The 14568-nt window shown below is 34.6% G+C and overlaps 1 protein-coding gene across 1 annotated transcript in view; it reads right to left on the reverse strand.

Moving 5' to 3' along the window:
* LOC136030379 (protein Malvolio-like) overlaps positions 1–14568 on the reverse strand; it is a 71916-nt gene that overhangs the window by 16385 nt on the left and 40963 nt on the right. The window contains exons 9-11 of the mRNA XM_065709304.1: positions 12150–12221; positions 8473–8631; positions 3794–4017 (exon numbers count right to left, since the gene is read on the reverse strand). Of these exons, the coding sequence (XP_065565376.1) occupies positions 3794–4017; positions 8473–8631; positions 12150–12221 (455 nt within the window). The remainder of the gene's footprint in view (positions 1–3793; positions 4018–8472; positions 8632–12149; positions 12222–14568) is intronic.

Consider the following 14568-nt stretch of genomic DNA (forward strand, 5'->3'; position numbering starts at 1 on the left):
AAATCATTGAAATTTGTTTGGCCTCCGGAAAAGCAATGGTCCCAGATACCAGTGCAGGACGGGGACCAACATATTTTCTCAAATCTACACCAAAATGCTTAAGCATAATTAAAACCGGACAGCAAGAAGTCCCTGGGACCTCCAGTATGAATGGAGACTTCGTGCAATCCTGGGGTCATCTTGGTCACAACATGGTTATCAGAACTTGGCGACGCTCTTCTATCAACAACAGTCGAAATCCTGCACAGACAATCTCAAGCCTATTACCTCTTGACTCATTATATATTCATGCCTACAGATATTATGCTACTACGGAGAGGCAACCCATAGTAGATAAATTAGCGAGGAAGAAGTTTTTCAACCCGAAAACGCCCACCAAAACAGGTCAAGCACTCAAAAAATATTAATCAGAATCACGTGCGAATGCTGTGAACCCCAAAAGGGTCAAGGTAGCCCTTTGCAGAGGCAGTTGTCCATAGATCTGGATCTTAAGCCCTGCCGCAATTGTCCTCCTACAGAGGATCCTCCCACGATAGTATTCTGCGCCAAACTGCAATTTAACCCATTGCTGAGAGAATTTTTGTAACTCACGGTACGTGTGCACACACATCCGGGCCCTGTTGAGTATACAAAAATATAGCCCGAGAAACAGGCCTGTTCTATAAAAAAAAACAGCTAGTAGACATATCTTTCAAGAAGTAATGTTAAAAATATTCATATTTAACTGAAGTACCATCGCTTTCGTGCTGAGAGGTAAGTAGTGTTAATCTCTTCTTGAAATAAAAACCCGCTCAGCCCCTATTACTTCCCTGACCCATATCCTTTGTTAAGAAGAAATATTAGTTTCAAACGCAGAAGCATGAGTGTATGTTTTTTTTTTATTGTGTTTCGTCATTTAGATATTTTTTTTTCTAATCGTGATTTTTATACGAGTTTTTGAGTGATTTTTTTTTTTTTCAAAATTAAAATAGGGTCTAGAAATACTGACGTTTAGATAAGAAATAACATTCAACCTCCGAAATAGGGAAATTTCCAGCAACGGATTTCACGATACTTTTCATCAATTTCATCACTGAATGCCAATTTTCGTGATAAACTGGGCGTTGATACCATGAAAATACCAAGCGTAATCAGCAACGTAAATTGAAATCTTCAAGAGCCTAAGTAGCCAAACCAAGTTCTCCTTCAACCGACAAATTCGCTTTCGCTTTCCTTTTCTTTCGCTTCTTCATTCACTTTCCCATTTATCTCGTAGCACACTTTTCGCAAATTTTCCCGCAGCGTATTTTTTGTTCTTTTCTTTAGCTAATCTTACAGCACAAACGTAGGACTAGAATTTTTCCATCGAACATAAATAATATTGCATAATTCTAGGTCAACACAGATAAAATAGATTTGAGAATTGCAGCAATAGGCTATTTTATTTTCTTTATATTCAGATAGGATTTTCTTCTATGCTTATTGCAGCTTTTTAGAAACAAAAACTAAATAATATATAACAGTTTACACGTCAAGCGAGTTTTCGCTTAAAACAAGAGCTAAGAGCTCATACGGCACTTGTGACGAGGCCAGAAGAGCTAAGAGCTAAAAGCCAAGGGCTCATATGGTATGAGCTCTAACAAAAATTTAAGAATCAATAGATTGATTTAAAATGAAAATCAGAGGCTTAATGCCGGTCGGGATTTAAAATAAGAGCTCGAGTCAAGATGTCCTTCTAAATATCAAAATTCATTAAGATCTGATCACCCACTCGTAAGTTATAAATACCTCATTTCTTCTAATTTCTCTTCTCCCTTTAGCCCCACAGATGGTCGAAACTGGAAAAATGACTTTATCAAGTCAATTTGTGCAGCTCCCTGACACACCTACCAATTTTCATCGTCCTAGCACGTCCAGAAGCACCAAACTCCCCAAAGCACTGAGCCCCTCCCCCCAACTCCCCCAAAGAGAGCGAATCCAGTACGGTAACGTCAATCACGTATCTACGACATTTGCTTATTCTATCCACCATGCTTCATCCCGATTCCTCCACTCTAAGCGTTTTCCAAGATTTCTGATTTCCCCCTCCAACTCCCCCCAATGTCAACAGATCTGGTCGGAATTTCAAATAAGAGCTCATGAATTCCTTACAAATATCAAATTTCATTAAGATCCGGTCACCCGATCTTAAGTTAAAAATACCTCAATTTTATTAATTTTTCCAAATTAACACCCCCCAGCTCCTCCAAAGAGAACGGATCCGTTCCAATTATGTCAATCACGTATCTAGAACTTGTGTTAATTCTTCCCATGAAGTTTCATCCCGATCTCTCCACTCTAAGCGTTTTCAAGATTTCTGTTTCCCTCCTCCAGCCTCCTAAGTCCCCGGATCCAATTCGAGTCAAAAATAGAGCATATGAGACATAAGATCCTTCTATATATCAAGTTTCATTAAGATCCGATCACCTATTCGTAGATAAAAATACCCCAATTTTCCTGTTTTCCAAGAATTCCGGTTTCCCTCTCCAACTCCCCCCCCTCCAATGTCACAGGATCTGGTCGGAGTTTAAAATAAGAGCTTTAAAGCACAAGATCCTGCTAAATGTCAAATTTCATAAAGATCTGATCCCCCTTTTGTAAGTTACAAATACCTCATTTTTCCGAATTACCCCCCCCCCCCAACTCCACCAAAGAGAGCGGATCCGGTCCGGTTATGTCAGTCACGTATCTTAGACTCGTTTTTATTCTTCCCATAGAGTTTCATACTGATCTCTCCGCTTTAAATATTTTCTAAGATTCCCCCCCCCCCCCCCCAATGACGCTGGATCCGGTTGAGATTTATAATAAGAGTTTTTAGTTACGAGGTCCTTCTAAATACGAAGTTTCATGAAGATCCGATCACTCCTTCGTAAGTTAAAAATACGTCATTTTTTCCAATTTTTCAGAATTAACCCCCCCCCCCCAATTCCCCCAGATAGAGCGGATCCGTTCCAATTATGTCAATCACATATCTAAGACTTCTGCTTATTTTACCCACCATGTTTCATCCCGATTCCTCCACTCTGTAAGCGTTTCCATGATTTTCGGTTCTTCCCCCCAGTCCCCCCCCCCCCAAATTCACCAGATCCGGTCGGGATTTAAAATAAGAGCTTTGAGACACGATAACCTTCTAAATATCAAATTTCATTAAGATCTGATCAACCGTTCGTAAGTTAAAAATACTTCATTTTTTCCATATTAACCGGCCCCCACTCCCCCCCCAGGTGGTCAAATCTGGAAAACGACTATTTCTAATTTAATCTGGTCCGGTCCTTGATACTCCTGCCAAATTTCATCGTCATAGCTTACCTGGAAGGGCCTAAAGTAGCAAAACCGGGACCTACAGACAGATCGACAGAATTTGCGATTGCTATATGTCACTTGGTTAATACCAAGTACTATAAAAAAATTGCCACGACCCACGACGAGCAATAGATTTTGTGATTTTTTCTATAGTCATGATTTTTTGATTATTTGTTGAGTGATTATTTTTCTTGGGCCAGTGGCAACCCAAGTACAGGACGTATAACTAAAACACTTCACGCGGCTCTGGATAAATTTGTGATAGAAGTGAATCAGATGTTGATTTCTTTATAATACTAGCGAATATTGCTTTTTTCCGTGCGCAAAAAGAATTCAAAAATGTCTGATGGTTATAATGATCATGAAAAAAATCGTACACAGCGAAATGTTAGTTGGAACACTTGCATAACATACAAGTTTTGGATGACCCTTAGTATAAACAAAAGACGAAAGAAAAAGCTAAAGTACTTACAGCCCATTGACAAATTCCCCCATAATTTTTGGAGAGCAAGTAAAAATTAGAGTTGGAAGAAGCGCAAAAGGTAGCTGCAAACTCATAATAGCATTCAGTAGGTCATTCAAGGTTGTCAATTCTCTAATCTGAGCAAATATTGCAATAAGCAAAGCTGGCAGTACTGCAATAGAACGAGTCAGCAGAACTCGTTTCCATCGGGGCCACTGTAGATTCAAAAAACCCTAGAATTGACAAAGACTTACAACCGGCACCATGGTAAATCATACACTGGTAAAATGTTTTCTCCGCCTATAAACATCTAAAAATATTACCCGTACAAAAATTATATTTATACCCTTTAATACATGATAAATTGAAAATAAATGTGTTTTATTTTTATTTATTTAATATATAAATGTATATTGTTTAATTTATTTATAGTTCGCTAAATGTGTGTTTTTTATTATTAGTAGTATTCGCTGTTATTATACGATTTTTTTCTTTGCTGTTTTTTCGATGAGTTTATTAGTTTCTTGATCGTTTTATTTATTTCTTTTTCTTTGACTGTTTTTCATATTTTTTTTTCTCAGTATAATTGAAATAAAGGCTATGTGAGTGTTATAATTGTGACAATTTAGTGTCAGTACATGTTATGTCTTCTCACAGGCGGCTATATATCATAATAGTTGCAATATCTGTTTAATCAGTTTTACCAACTTCAAAATTAAAAATCATTATATGGATTACCAGGAGACATTCTGAAAATCAAATTCTTTAGCCAAACTTAGATACGAGCTTCTTTAGACAAACATACAAATACAACCTAGTGTTTGGGGCTGTTCAGAATCGGGGGGGGGGGCTAAGATGCCCCAGGTACCGTGGCTGGGGAAGGGCACCGCGGCTGTGGATTCTGGGGCTTTTTCGATTATATTTGAGTCAAGAGAGGGCGCCGTAAATGATTTCGTCCCAGGCGCCACCAACCTTAGTAACGGCCCTGCTGATGTTAACAAGGAAAACGCAGAAAAACTTAGAAGATGGAACAGTATTGTTAATCAAGTGAAAACCAAATTAAATAACTTCAATATTTTCTACTTTGCTGTGCATTTAATCTCGAATTTTCTATTAACAGAGCACTAGTATCAAGAAAGTATCAGTACCAAGAAACTCAAAAGAGGTTGAAACAGGGACTCTTGGTTCTAAACTGAAACTGGAAAAGATAGAGTAGAATCAGTCACTAGAATGGAATTTTGAGTCAATCAAGTGTTGAAAATATGCAGTAGGGTGTGCAAATATACCTTACCTATATACTTACCCTTACGTAAAACCTTACCTGCAATCAAACAAGTTAATAGAACCGACTCATTTCCTGAGTCATTTCCTCATTGGAAATAAGTCATGGCTCATTGGAAATGAGTCATTTCCGACTCATTTCCAACAGGGCCACTGCAGACTCAAAAACTATAGGAATGGAAAACAAAGACTTAAAAGGCAAATACACGAGAACAAAAAAGAAAGATGGAAAGAGAGAGATGATGGTGATGAAAGGGCTTGGCAATGGATGAAGACTTACTAAGCGACGCCAGAACATTTGCCGGAATGACACTCCTTATGCGGGTTCACTATACCGAATGTGGGCAATTTGAGTAACACAGCTAGCTACAGCACCAGTTCTCATAAGGCTGGAAGCTAGTCCCTGGCTTTACCATTTTTACGCTACATCACAGGATTTTATTAATTTTCCTTTTTACAGACCCTTCCCTGATTTTATAAGTAGTTGCTTTTCATCTATTACATGATTAGTAATGTCATGTTTTCCGTTTTAGTTTTCTTTTCTTCATATTCTTTTATTCTTCAAGTTATTGTAAGTATTATTGTCTATTTATTTTCCTTCTTGCAGACCCTTCCCTGGTTTTATAAGTAGTTACTTTTCATCTTTTACATGATTAGCAATGTCATGTTTTTTATTTTAGTCTTCTTTCCTTCATATTCTTTTATTCTTCAAGTTATTGTAGCGTTTTTATTCCACATCCCTGGCGGATTGGAGCGACAAGAGTTGTGTTTGTGTTGTTACCCAAAGCCTTCTAAACAATGTGATTCATACGAAATCACAATTCTCGTGAATATATTGCTGCATCACAAGCGTAGCATTACGAGTTTATCATTAATTTTATGATTAATGACAATACCGTACTAACTATTTATTGTTATAAATATTAATTATTTCAAACATTAAGTATAATTCAAGAATACTAGCAATGATAATACAAGAAATTATAAGTAATTACGATTTATTATAATTACTATATTAATATTTTACTTGAATAGATCACTCATCGACTTAATTAAAAAAAAAATAAGATAAATAAAGAAAGATTGAAGATTCTGCAAAACCTTTCCAAGTCACGTGTCACATGAAATAGCGCATACCAAAGTCATGTACGTCACATTCAATAAAATACAGTTTATCTGAACCAATACATATATGCATAATAACGTGTCACATGAATGTCAAGGTCATCTCAACGTTATTCGTCACATTAAATATATTACAGTTTACCTGAACCAAGAAAAAAAAAACACCTCAGAAACGACACGAGAACCAGCAAGGAAAAAAAACACAATAAAACATAATATCAATATAATACAGATACAAGACGAAAACAACAGGAATATCAAAACAACCCTCCTCCCAAAAGAGAAAAGAAAAAATATAGATAAAATGCTACTCATTAATAAACAGATACGTGTTAAAATTAGTTTGAACTTGTTTGCAAATTAGAACTGTCCTTATTACTCACTGCAAAAATGTCCTTATTACTCACTGTTATTGTTATCGTTACAGTGAACTATCCTTATCACTCACTGTTATTACTGCACTGGACTCATCCTTCATAGAAAAAAGTAGGCATTCTTTTGCTAGCCTATACAAAATTCGCAAAACGTTATAGACCCCTTGGACTCATCCTTCATACAAAAAAGTATGCATTCTTTAGCTATCTTCTGCAAAATTCACAAAATCGTTCTAGACCCCTTGGACTCATCCTTCATACAAAAAAGTATGCATTCTTTAGCTATCTTCTGCAAAATTCACAAAATCGTTCTAGACCCCTTGGACTCATCCTTCATAAAAAAAAGTATGCGTTCTTTAGCTATCTTCTGCAAAATTCACAAAATCGTTCTAGACCCCTTGGACTCATCCTTCATAAAAAAAAGTATGCGTTCTTTAGCTATCTTCTGCAAAATTCACAAAATCCTTCTAGACCCCTTGGACTCATCCTTCATAAAAAAAAGTATGCGTTCTTTAGCTATCTTCTGCAAAATTCACAAAATCGTTCTAGACCCCTTGGACTCATCCTTCATAAAAAAAAGTATGCGTTCTTTAGCTATCTTCTGCAAAATTCACAAAATCGTTCTAGACCCCTTGGACTCATCCTTCATAAAAAAAAGTAGGCATCTTTTGCAAAATTCGAAAATTTTTCTTTTTTTTCGAGGAAAAAAGAGGATGGTCGGTAATGAATCAGCTTGAACTAAAAATTTTGATCATATTATTACTTTTTTTCTATTTTTACATTAGGGAAAGAGATATCAAAACAATTTTAAATATTGTTGAACGTTTTTTTTTTAAATTTTTGATTTAAAAAGTTGCTAATAGAAAATTCCATAACATTTAAACTGTCCACAATAATAATTCAATTATCAAGGACAATAGAAAAAGCTTCCGAAACATACTTCAACATACTTAATTAATTTAACCTTAAACGGCACATAAAAGTGAAATTCTCAAAATTTTAGAGACTCGCTTGTTTTTGTTGCTTTGTTTTTTTCTAAGGACGATATTTTTCTTAAAAAAAAGCATTTGTATTTTTCGCTTCTTGAAATAAAGCCTAGAAACGTACGTTTGGTTCAAAGAGAACGCTTAAACTTTAAGATAGAAAAATTTCCAGCAGCCGATTTTACGGTACTTTTCATCAATGTCATCAATTTTCGTCATAAGCTATCAATTTTCAATTATTTATCGATTTTTATCATAAGCGGTGCCTTGACAGCATCGAAAATGCCAAGTGTGAGCAGCAGCATAAAGGAAAATCTCCTTATAGAGCCTAGAAGTTAGAAGAAATAGAAGGAGATGAAGAACCTAGAAGAGGTTAGAAGAAGTAGTAGAAGAAGAAGAAGAACCTAGAAGAAGATGCTTGAAGAAGTAGCAGAAGAAGAAGAACCTAGAATAAGTAGTAGAAGAAGAAGAACCGAAAAGAAGTCAGACGAAGTAGAAGAAGAACCGAGAAGAAGTTAGAAGAATTAGAAGAAGAAGAAAGAGAACAAATAAGAAGCAGCTTAAACTAAGATCTCCTTCCGTTACTGAATTGGCTTTCACTTCCCCATTTATCTAGTAGTACAGTTTTTAGCACTTTCTTCCGTGGTGTATTTTTTTTTTCTTAAAGTAATCTTATAGGACAAATGTAGGCCTGGAAGCTTTCCAAAACCCAAAACCATGAAGAGTTTACATAGTGTGTTTTGACTGTAAAAAAAACGAGCCAACAAATAACACATCATTCAATTTTCAGCCAAAAATTTTTCCAATTATTCTGGGACTTATACTTTTGTTTCACACCAGGAATAGACAACCCTTTTATGATTTTTGATACAAAATGTCTGAGTTAACAGTTAGTCTGTGATATTACAAAAAAATGGATAAATACCTCCATAACAAACTGTCCAGCATATGTACCAGTCATTGTACTTGATTGACCAGCGGCTAGAATGCCGATGCCCCAGATAATAGTTGCCACATATCCATACTTGCATCCAAGATAAATACCCCCACTGTATATACTGGCATCAACATAATCTTCTGGGAGCTAAAGAAATAGTTCAAATTTGTAATTTCAAGCTTAAAATTATAATTACTTCTTAAAGATAGTTAAAGCAACAAACATAGTCAAAAGGATAGCTAAAAAAACATGCGTTTTTGTTGCCTTTTTTTAACACGTTCTTTAGCAATTCTAAATATTGACTTTGACTTTCAGTAACAAATTTCTTAATTCGATTCAAATTCACTCCAGTCCCACGCACAATAGTTAAAATCGAACATGTAAACTAGATTTCGATGGGGATATGTTCTATACGAAAAGACATAAGAAACCAGTGAAATAAAACCTAAGTCAACGTATTTTTAAATTCTATTGTAAATAAGACGCTACATTATAGTTTATCAAATATTTAAAAAAGATCCGAGTTTTATTCCGAACAACACTTGGTTTCAAACGGTAGGTTCTAAATTATCAAATGATGCATATGATACATCTTTAAGTAGTGATTTTGTGGTTTTCATGATTTTGTGTTTTTGATGCTTTCTGTGCCTTTTGATGATTATTGGTTTCTTTTTATTTACACCAATTATTTAAAATAATAGGTAAAAAACGAAATTTTACAATAGTTCATTTTATAACATTAACTTTATATTTATAATAGTAAATAATAGTATAATCACAATAATATTACAGTTATTATCATAATAACCATAATAATATTTTTGATTATAATTAAAATCAAAAAATCAATTTCAGAATTCCGGATGCCAGTTTCACTTCTTTAGTCCAAAATTGTCGTTTCGTAGAATAAAAAATATAGTAGAAAATAGTACTTTGCCCTGGTCCTATCTGTTTCGTCCTTTAAAAAAGCATTCAGGGAAGCCAAACAGGAGGGAAGAAAAGTTAACATTATTATTATTATTTTATAATCATAATATTATAATTAATATTATGTTTATAATGGCAATTAATATTATAATCAGCTTAATTATAAAATTATTATTATTATCATTATTATTATTATTATTATTACAGTCAAAAAATCAATTTCAGAATTACCAATGCCACTCTCGCTTCTTTAGTGCAAAATCATCGTTTTAAAGCATAACAAAAATGTAATAGAAATTAGTACTTTGCTCGAATGAAAACAGTAATTTCCATTCGATTGAGCTATTCCCCAGCTTTCAGCAGAATATTGGTTCGATACATCTATATCTAGTAAAAATACGAAGAGGAAGGAATAAAATTTGAAATGGGAGCCATGGCACCCTTATTATTTGAAAGAAGTGGAGAATCGTGATCATAAGGTTTTTGGATGAAAGTTGGATATTTAAAATCAACTTAGTGCCAAGGACATCGACGTTTTTAGCCCCTTGTTCCCAAAGAGTATGGATAACTTTGAAAAGCAGAAACAGGCGCTAGTGTCAACAGAAAAAAGACTGTTAACGTCACCTACCATATGGCGACATTCGGAATTTTGTCAAGCACTTTAATCATTTTCCTGTCAGGAACTGAAATTAAATACTCATTACCACCCCAATTATGTTAATTATTCTTATTATTACATTGTTCAAAATACCAAGCGTCGCTAAACTCTAGATGGCATCGATAGTCTTTTACTGACGCTAGCGCCAGTCTCCAATCTTATAGTTACCCAAACACTTTGTCCTGTCCCTATCTTAGGTCTATTCATACCTGAAAACTATAATTTTCCAAGAATTTCCTTTACTTGTTTCAATGCTACAAAGTTTCTAAAATGGTAGCCTACTTCATTTTCGTCACTGCTGCCATTTTGAACCGCAAAAATTCAATTAGCAAAACTAATTAGCTAAATTTGAGAGCTTTTTTAGTCCGTAAAAACGATAACTATTTCCTGATCCCGAAAGAAAAACTACGCATTCAAAGAAAACCTTCTTAAGCTGTTTGATGTCACATGTAATTAGCTAATATTTTGTAGATTTTCACTCAAATTATTTTCATTTTTTACCTTGGCACTTGCTACTATCAAAAACTGCATAACTGCATATGGAAGGTTTTATCTTGATTATTTTTTAAGATATATATATATATATATATATATATATATATATATATATATATATATATTTGATTTTCCCTAATTAAATTTTTTTTGAAGATATATATAGCTTTGTTGGTTTCCAATTCATGAATTCAATTAATCACTGCCCTTGGCAGTTTCAAAAATAGAATATATCTGACTGTGCTTATTTCCCTCATTACCCAATAATGCAAGTTGACTTACTATGACACACACCCTAATCTCCCTGAGAGAGAGGGGGTCAAAATTTAAAAGATGATGAGTCGTAGCATATCAAAAAAATTAAAAAATTATACAAAACATATCTTTTATATGCTAATCAAGGACTAATCACTCACACGTATATACAAATGCAAAAATAAAAAAGCTGGGAAATTACTCAGTATACAACAATATTTAACGGAATGACTAGGATCTACTGATAAAACAGACAATTTTCGATTCTTAAATTAATAATGTGTGATCAGTTTTCCTTAAAGAATCGTGACATAAATTCAAACTTTAGCGTAAAGAGCGGAGAATGAGGAAGCAGTAGCCCTTGTCATATACGGAATAATTTCTGTTACTTTTAATGTTACTCCTTACTTTCAGTCGAAAAACTTGTTTTTTTCATTTAATTTCTGACCGTTTTTCAAATTATGAAAGGAAATCCTTTTATTTATTATTATTCATTGAATATTTTTTATACGTTTTTTAACAATCTCTTTCAAATATATTTTTGAATTGTATTCATTGTAAATCATCCATTGACTATGCTGAAATTATTATTCATTTCAAGGGCGTTACGGGGAGACTGATTATTTTTGTTTTGTTTTTTTTCTTGTGGGGGGAGGGGGGCTGCAGTGTTTAGACCAAATAACTTATATTGTTTGACTTCAGCAGTCTAAAAAGATAGAAAAATGCCCCAGCCGCAATACTGTCACACATGTGGATAGAATTAGAACCTGAGTACAACGCCAATAATGTATCCTGTTAGTAGTTTATTGAGTTGAGCTATGTTTAACTTTCAGATATAATATTAGGATTTACTAATCAGACTGAAGAATTGAGGAATACTTTTTAGAATATTTTTTAAATTTTAAATTTTTAATTAGATGATATATTAGAAAAGCAGTTTTTTTAACGCATGATGAAACTAGGAAAATATATAGTCTTAATAGGCAGTAATTAGGAGCACATTAGTGTTGATACAAGCAATTCAAATGAATTTCTTGGAATTTTAATTTTCTACTTCTATAGTACAAGTTTGACCCTAAAATCAATGTAAAACGTAAATTTAATAAATCTTGGCTTGTATCAACAGATGTGACTATGGTGTGGCCTGGGCAGGTGATTGAGATGATTTCGTACCCCCTCTAGTTCGTTGTGTTCTAAGATTTATCTATCCAAATAAGGTACATTCTACCCACATATACGACACACGGAGATCGTTTAAAAAAGCGTTATTTGATAGCTATAGAATTTGAAACTTTCTGATCTGAATAGAATAAGCTATATTTCTACTTACCAACCCATTTCCGAAAGCATCTTGGACATCATCCTCATTTATAGCGCCACCAGAATCGTTGCATAATTTGATCTGTCAAAATGAAACCATTAATCTTCGGAATTTGCAAGAATGACAGAAAATAGTTATAATCATGATCGTATTCCCTATTGTCTAATCCCTGTACAATGAGTACTGCAAAGTAACAAACATAAAGTCAAACAATTAATCCCCTTCTTCTCTTTTGAGTAACGATGTCAATAGTGATGTATATTGAAAAGAAGCAAATAAAGCAAAAGAAGAAATAAAGTAAAATAATAAAACAAATAAAAGCAAAGAATAAAGCAAAAGAATAAAACAAAAGAAGCAAAAACAAACTTGTCAATACGATTAAGTTTGATTTAAGGTTCATTTAGAATTCTAAATTATTTAGGGCTATGTTAGGGCACCGGTTCCACAAAACAATCACATGTAAGCCAACTTTGCCGTTTTGGTAAAAAGGACTTGCTTAGAACAAGATCCTTACTTAACACTCTTCAACCATGAGGATTGGAGGTCCTTGAATAACTTTGATTTCAGCTATGCGTAAAAACTCCATATTATTTATTTAAACGTAGCAACGAAGCTTCAACTTTACCTGGGTTACTTGCATAGCTTGTGCCCCTTGCTGCTGCTGCAGCACTTATCATGTTACCCCCAATTTTACTTTACCTTTCAACCGTTATGATAAATAGCTATCTTGAAATCTTTATTCGATCCTATATAGGTTGGGATGGGGAAGAGCGCCCGATGGGATATGGGTGTCAAAAATGTATCAGGCTGCCCTCTCAGGGATTTTGATCCTTAAAAAAGTTACTAAAGCTAAGCTGATTTTTGATCAAATAAGTCCTTCCTCAACCTTGTCAAGGCTATCTGCACAACACGATAACACACTGGAAAAGGCAGATACATCAGACACATGTTTCTCTTTACTAAATTAACGTTATTGCACCGGCCATGATTTTTTAACTCTTCAGCAACTACTGAAACAGCCCGCCCAATGCTTGCATCATAACTTATTTCATGACTGTACTGAAAGATATTGTGGTGTGGCTATGCAGGCCAAATTGTATTTTGAAACTTTAAATATAGGCATTGTTCACTACGAAACGCATACACCAAGAGGGTAGGGGAGTGAGGTCACTCCCAAGTTAGGAGTCCCAACCCTGTCATGCACCTCAAAGATTTTTGTTCGGCGTCTTAATTTCAAAGATTCATAATCGGGCATTTGTTTTATATGCATATTATATGCGTGACATGACTGTTTATAACCAAAACTTGCTTCTTTTCATTTATCTGATTATTTCAATTTTAACAAACAATTCCTTTATTGCTACTACTACCAACAACTCACTGCAGCATCAAGCCGCCTGAGGCCAACACAACTACGCATGCCCCACCTCCATCCCAATCTATTCAAAGCAAACCTCTTTACAACCTCCCAAGAAGGTCCCATTTCCCTTAAAACTTTCCCTACTACAACCTTCCATCACATTTGGGACGACCTTCTTTTCGGTTGGTCCTATATGGTTAGCAAACAAGGACGTTCTTTGGCAATCTGTCAACCTTCATCCACAAAAAATGTCCTAGTCATTTCAACCTTTCTCTCATTATACCCCTAGAAAGCGGATCTTGAGCAAATGTTCTTACAGCTTCTTGTTTGAGATACGGTCAGCAAACGGGTACCCAAAACATTCTGTAGGCAATTTCTCTGGAAAATTTCTAGCAAATCCTCCTCCGCTTTTCGGAGCACCCACGGTTCAGAGCCAAACTTGACCACTGTCATCACTGTAGCTTCTAGTATTCTAATCTTGGTTCGCAGACTTATATACCATTTCTTCGAACTTTTTTCAACATGGTAAAAAAAAATCCTAGGTCTCAGCTATTCTATTTTAACATCTCACTGCGCCCAATGTCCTTTCATAAAAATCCTTTATATTCGTAAGAATTCCACATAAACGTCATTTGGTATGAAAATTTTTTCTAGCCGTTCTAATTCTCTTCAGATAAAGCTCCTGTTAGTCAAAAAGATAAAATTCACAGGCCTGAAATAACAAGAGGACAATAAACACATATGATGATATAAGACAATACAAATTATGTAGGAAAATGGCTTTACAAAATCATTTAAAGAACGTTACATATTCAGTAAGTAATGGATTATAGTTGGTCAACAGAAGCAAATATACTCCAATCATTGATGTTAACAGGGGGAGAGGGCAACAACCCCGCTCAGGGATATGAAGACATTAGAAAAATGTATAAAATAAGAAAAATGAGAAATATACCCAATTAAATCTTAGTAAAAGACAAGGCTCCTGGTAGCACTTGCGTCCCCTCCCTGAAACATTTTCTGGCGGTACTCATAAAACCTATATATTGAATTGGTAACACTTGGTTT

This window comes from Artemia franciscana, chromosome 8, assembly GCF_032884065.1.
Source record: "Artemia franciscana chromosome 8, ASM3288406v1, whole genome shotgun sequence".
Classification (NCBI taxonomy): Eukaryota; Metazoa; Arthropoda; class Branchiopoda; order Anostraca; family Artemiidae; genus Artemia; species Artemia franciscana.